This window comes from Schistocerca serialis, chromosome 12, assembly GCF_023864345.2.
Source record: "Schistocerca serialis cubense isolate TAMUIC-IGC-003099 chromosome 12, iqSchSeri2.2, whole genome shotgun sequence".
In the NCBI taxonomy this organism is placed as follows: Eukaryota; Metazoa; Arthropoda; class Insecta; order Orthoptera; family Acrididae; genus Schistocerca; species Schistocerca serialis.
Window position 1 is genome coordinate 165,593,290 of NC_064649.1, and position 6,834 is coordinate 165,600,123.

At 43.0% G+C, this 6,834-nt stretch overlaps 1 protein-coding gene across 1 annotated transcript in view; it reads right to left on the bottom strand.

Annotated features, from left to right (window-relative positions):
- The window catches only part of LOC126428021 (uncharacterized), a 121,018-nt gene extending 114,716 nt beyond the window's left edge, over positions 1-6,302 (bottom strand). The window contains exons 1-2 of the mRNA XM_050089901.1: positions 5,742-6,302; positions 3,455-4,276 (exon numbers count right to left, since the gene is read on the bottom strand). Coding sequence (XP_049945858.1) covers positions 3,455-4,276; positions 5,742-6,302 — 1,383 coding nt within the window. The remainder of the gene's footprint in view (positions 1-3,454; positions 4,277-5,741) is intronic.
- Positions 6,303-6,834: the final 532 nt, after the last annotated feature.

Here is a 6,834-nt window from a genome sequence, read left to right on the forward strand (position 1 = left end):
AAATATACCATTTCTTTTTGTGTAGTAATATTGATAACACGTGTAGCAAGAGGAATGATGTGCAAACTAGACATGAAGGACACTTACTGAGGCTCAGTAGCCTCCCCTCAACACGTGCCACCCATCTGGTCACTAAGAAAGCCAGGGTGTCGCACAGTTCCTATTACAGAGAGATTCTGGAGCAAACTTTATCCGCCAAGTTTCATTAATGAACCCATGTCTGGAAACGTACAAAGTCCCTTTTACAACTCCTACAAGTCTGTAACAGGAATTGCGACATGCCCTGGGCATTGGGAGTGGCTAGTCATCTTACATTATTCACTTTAAGTGCAGTGCTACAAATAGCAAGAGCAATACTGTAGGTAAGTTCCAGATTCCAAAACAGTTTTAATGATTTAAAAAGATTGAGTGGAAAACTAGGCTTTAGAGTTTCTATGAATATGTGCCTATATTTCCACATTATAAAAAGCATTATTGCATCTCTGCAGTCATAAAATCATCTTTCAGCAATTACTGTATTAAAGAGGCGACATAAATAAACTCTTTATCACAGGCTGAGGCAATGTCTGGAACCACAAATTAACGATAAAAAACTTATAATTAATCTACCTTAAAATTTCCATCTCAAACTGCGTGGACACATTTCGTTGCAAAATTTCCACACCAAGCCAAATGCTCATTAACGTAAAAAATGTAACAGCACGGTGCGGCAATTTTACAACAGATTTCTTAATTTATATTAAATTTATTTAACACCACTGAAAATGAGCCATGAGCATGAATGGTGTGGTATTTGTTACTAAATAAATGGCCAAAATGACCATCTTTCTTTTTTGATAGATTCTGAAGTCATGATATGCTGCCTGTCTGTTATCGGTAAAATATTCATACTTAATTGGCAGCTAAAATACAACAAATAACTATCATTTATCCACACCATTTAACTGGCACATTACATACAAACAAGATCCGTTATTTGAGATGGTAACTATTTCATTTATTTTCATTTAAAATACAATGCATCGTGTGAGTCAGTTGGAAATCCACAGCCTCTCTGCAGCATATTGTTGCTAAACGGAAGTGGTAAATGATGCTCAAACCACAAATATACAACAATTTTTTTGGCTGAACGTATTACAGTTTACAATGAGAAAAAATTAAGCTGCAGAACAGAAACAAAGTTGAATACCATGTAAAGTGTATCTAAAGTGAAAGGAAGGCCAGAGCTACTTCATGTGTTGTGCACACACAACCAACCCGACCAGATCTCACCGGCTGTGTTGAAACATTGAGAAGGGAATCGCACGTTTGAGGTGCTGGGCTAAGGCTGGCATCTGGCACCGCATTTCTTCTGAGCCGGCTCCTTTCCTTCCATACCGGACACAGGGGATAGCCACTGCTTCTGCGTAACATCGCATCCAGCGCAATACTAGTCCGGACGCCTCGATGTAACTACAGCGTCTACGCGTGACGTAGAATCCACGACTTGCAGTCTGCGGCATTCGTGAAGTGCCCTCCATACGCTGGTGTCCTGGCTTCTACAATACTGAGGTACACGTTTTTGGGACGGTGAGGCACGTACGTGGCTGCTCGGCAAGCAGGGCTTCTGATGCCAGACAGATTTGTGGAACTTCGTTGCCCTGCAGGCAGCTGACGTCCGTTGCCCGTGTAGGGTGCAGGTGAAGGCATCTGGCGAAGCTCTCTAGACCTCGTGTCGTCTTCCCATTAGCAGACTAGCAAAACATTTGCCCAGAATGACAATGGTCTTTCTCCCAGTAGCGGACACCAAAATACAAATGATGGGCTCAGGGCAGACATCCGTGAGGTCTGGATGAAAGACCCGACTCTTAAAGTAGCGTCTGGGAGACTGCTTATTAAGAAGGTATTGTTTTGGGATGAAATACGTCGTACTTGGCTCCAGCACAGTACCCTGTCCTCATTTTCACTTCAATCTTCTCAAAACATCTGGCACCTCCAAACTTACTTTCGTGTCCGTCAGGAATGTCCAGCCTCTAGCATAACGTCACCGGAATTTTCAACGGCAGCCTGCTTTGTGTCACAAGCGATTGTTCACTTGCCACGAAGGGCACTTCAGTGCCGTGCTCCTCTCCAGGATTGTCTCTCTACTAATGGCAGCAATAGGTTTCCAATATTCCCCACTACTTTTGGTGAGGACATCTCCAAGAGCAGTAAGTTCCCACTGTCAAGGACGCTTCCTTTAGGCAGGACGGTGAAAGAAGCCTTCCATACATTCACTTTTGTTGCAGAGAAACATCTCCAACCATGCATCACGTTGTGTTCCAAATGCAGAACTCTTGTGACTGAGTATGTAATGGTAGGATCTCTGCCGTGTATACACCCAGTATTTTAGGAGCTGTAGCATTGCAGGCAGCCAGCCAGGGTGAAACCTTCAGAATCACAGCCACTTCTGAGTTGCTCCCTTTACTACCAGCTGATGGGCTGACGGTGACAAATTTAATAATGCTCGTCAACAGCACAGTCTTCACAATGTTCAGATACAAGCATTGCCGAAAGTTTCCCCACATACATTGTGGAGATTCAAAATAATACTACTACTACTACTACAATGCCTGAGGAGGTCGTCCTCCCCATCAGAGAGAAGATTAAATAAAGAAAATGAAAGACACCCTCCGGCCTCGCAACCTAATACCGTCGGGGTCGAAAAAATCAAGAGTTGGCCAAGAGAGACCGACAGGAAAGGAAACAGAATACGCCTGACAAGGAAGAGGAAACAATGCCAGACGTCTCTAGTAGTGAGCAGACAGCGAGACAGATACAACTTTTTTAAAATGGTCAAATACTATTTGACAAACAGAACAAAGATATGTCATATGTATATCATACAGTATTAAATTTATGCTGAGGCAACATGTTGGCAATACCATGTTCTCTAATACTGCAAGAACATTCTCTGGTCATGATACAACTCAACAATGGGTACGTTGTTGCATTACATGCAACATTACAAAACTGAATACCTCCAAGGTACCAGATACTTGTGCTGTTACATTTACTAAATCGTTTGAACAGTAATTTTTAGAACACAATGAAATTTACGATTTAAAGGCCTCTGTAGTCACTACAGGGTACACCACAGCTAAAAAATAAATACTAGTATTAGAAGTATTTTCTTAACGCCGAGTACAGATGAAATAACTCTGCAGGTTGTTTGACCTGATCCTAATACACAAAATAATATATTTCACATTACTAAATTGCAATCGGACTATGAAATACTAAAATATGGGAGGGGCGTTCAGTAAGTAATGCAACAATTTTTTTTTGAAAGCGGGTTGGTTTCCTTCAGGATTTCAATACACCATATTATTCTCTGCGATTCTGCCTACAAAACCTTACTTTTCAACGTAACTTCCGTTCAGTGCCACGACCTCGCTGGTAGGGCTCGCACGCTCGCGCGACACCACAGCTTCACTCCGCTCTGCTGGTCGACGTCTCGTTGCAGAGACAGATCTTCAGTGGACAGATCTTCAGTGGACAGATCTTCAGTGGACAGATCTTCAGTGGACAGATCTTCAGTGGACAGATCTTCAGTGGACAGATCTTCAGTGGACAGATCTTCAGTGGACAGATCTTCAGTGGACAGATCTTCAGTGGACAGATCTTCAGTGGACAGATCTTCAGTGGACAGATCTTCAGTGGACAGATCTTCAGTGGACAGATCTTCAGTGGACAGATCTTCAGTGGACAGATCTTCAGTGGACAGATCTTCAGTGGACAGATCTTCAGTGGACAGATCTTCAGTGGACAGATCTTCAGTGGACAGATCTTCAGTGGACAGATCTTCAGTGGACAGATCTTCAGTGGACAGATCTTCAGTGGACAGATCTTCAGTGGACAGATCTTCAGTGGACAGATCTTCAGTGGACAGATCTTCAGTGGACAGATCTTCAGTGGACAGATCTTCAGTGGACAGATCTTCAGTGGACAGATCTTCAGTGGACAGATCTTCAGTGGACAGATCTTCAGTGGACAGATCTTCAGTGGACAGATCTTCAGTGGACAGATCTTCAGTGGACAGATCTTCAGTGGACAGATCTTCAGTGGACAGATCTTCAGTGGACAGATCTTCAGTGGACAGATCTTCAGTGGACAGATCTTCAGTGGACAGATCTTCAGTGGACAGATCTTCAGTGGACAGATCTTCAGTGGACAGATCTTCAGTGGACAGATCTTCAGTGGACAGATCTTCAGTGGACAGATCTTCAGTGGACAGATCTTCAGTGGACAGATCTTCCTGAGCCATCCGACAGTCCGGATCTCGCACCTTCTGGCTTCCATCTGTTTGTGCCGATGAAGTTTTCTACGCTCGTCTCGAGTGTGTAGACTCGTTCGAGGTCTTGCGATGCCACGGAGAAGATGTTCATTTCCATTTATGTGGCGACGAACGCGCTGGAGTCGTTCCTTCAGCTTCCTCACGGTGGCGCAACACACTTCAGAGATGACCTTCACACAGTGATGGAGGTAACCGAACATAGCAACACCTTCACAGTCTCAGAAGACCGCCACCGTGACTTTAGTGGGCCAGGATGTGGCTTCGAACTTTGTCTTCGGAAGAGATGGAATGGCGCCACCCACGTATTGCAGTTTTGTTTCTGGTTCGAAGTGACGCACCCACGTTTCGACGAAAAATCATCACCATCAGCCTAGTAACGCTGAGACAACTCGGCACTTCGATGCCCTTTACGGTCCTGAGTTGGGCGGCGAGGAAGCCAGCAGGGCACACCCCCTACTGGTGGGCGGGTGTAGCAGCGAGCAGTCATCCGACGTGACCGGCGGATCTCAGGATTGGCACCTGTGCTTTCTGCCACTACCAGGTCTCCGTAGATGTTCTCCAGCGCTCGCGAATATCCGCGACGGTCTGGTTTTGCACCGAAAACTCGGCAGGTCTCTCCTCGGAGGCTACGTACAGTGCTGTCACTTATCGGAAATCCGCGGAATATTCCTACTTCGGTCCCTACAGTTTCATCATGCCCACAACAAATTGTGAATTTCTGGAACTGACATTGGCTGAGAAAAGAAATGTGTCGCATTGCTTACTGAACGCCCCTCTTACACAGTGTTACAAACTCAGATTGTCATTACGTGGAAAAAGCATCACAGAAATAATGTTGAGGGATATTACAAGTAGTGTGTCTAGAGACATTTTGGAGGAGAAAGTACTGCCATTGTGGCAGCTGTAGTAATGTGTGCGGATAGCAAAAAGTACAGTAACTGCCTGTATACACAGGTTACATAACAGGAACTAAATATAACTTTCCAGAAATTATTCTGTGAGTTTCTAAATTATCTTAAAGTAAGTTTTCTACAAATAAAATTTAAAGACGTAATGACAATCATTTACAAGCTCATTAAATTCCCAACTGTGCTTACACCTTCAGCAACAATTTTTATATCTAAGTTTCACAATCTTATTTCGAGGCTCTGAGCTCTCATATGAACATTTTCTAAAAGATGTAAAAGAAAACATCGTCCACTTACAAATATGTACCATGTTGCACGAGATGTGATGTACAGATTAAAGTATCAGCCCACACAGGAAGCCACACATGTGCAACATATTCTGTATCAAAGACAAAGGGAAGATCAGTACAGTATATGAGAGTTCCATACCTAGTGTAACTCAAGGACGAAAATTCCGTCCTTTCACTGCAGGACCATACTGTACCGTGTGAGAACCACAACTAATCAAATCTACTAACACAGAATGACCGATTAATCAGCTGTTCCAACTTCAGCCGATTAATCAGCTGTTCCAACTTCAGCCGATTAATCAGCTGTTCCAACTTCAGCCGATTAATCAGCTGTTCCAACTTCAGCCGATTAATCAGCTGTTCCAACTTCAGCCGATTAATCAGCTGTTCCAACTTCAGCCGATTAATCAGCTGTTCCAACTTCAGCCGATTAATCAGCTGTTCCAACTTCAGCCGATTAATCAGCTGTTCCAACTTCAGCCGATTAATCAGCTGTTCCAACTTCAGCCGATTAATCAGCTGTTCCAACTTCAGCCGATTAATCAGCTGTTCCAACTTCAGCCGATTAATCAGCTGTTCCAACTTCAGCCGATTAATCAGCTGTTCCAACTTCAGCCGATTAATCAGCTGTTCCAACTTCAGCCGATTAATCAGCTGTTCCAACTTCAGCCGATTAATCAGCTGTTCCAACTTCAGCCGATTAATCAGCTGTTCCAACTTCAGCCGATTAATCAGCTGTTCCAACTTCAGCCGAAGACACACTAAAAGACAATGTACAAGTCTTCTCATACTTCAACATTAGGCGCAGTACGTAGTTACCTGGCGTGCCAATTAGTGTTAGTTGAATCTTACATTCTAAAATACATCAAAATGGTATAAACACAGTTACTGGATTGTGAGTAATATTTATACACAATGAGAAGACTGATAATATCCAGCCCCTCACGGTTTCCATCTCATCTTCGGGACAATGGCACATATACATTTCTGCAAATACATGTATCAGTTGCTTACCTATGAAGTACAATTATAAGAGTGACCTATAACTTAAGGAATAATAATATTTATGGCTACAAAAGTACATCTGGGTAAGAATTTCAGGCACGAGTGACGAACAACCAGATCATAAAAATATTCTCAAATTACGGTGCACAAGAAGTATCTTCCACATCAATCGTCTTCAGTACCTTTAGAGACAGACTAACGTATAGAACAGTTTCAGATTGACTGCTTTGCAAATGCCCAACTGTAGGAAAGGTTTGTGATTTCCAAAAATCTTTAAACATAATTTCAAGCTCTCATTATGAAACATTTAATATAA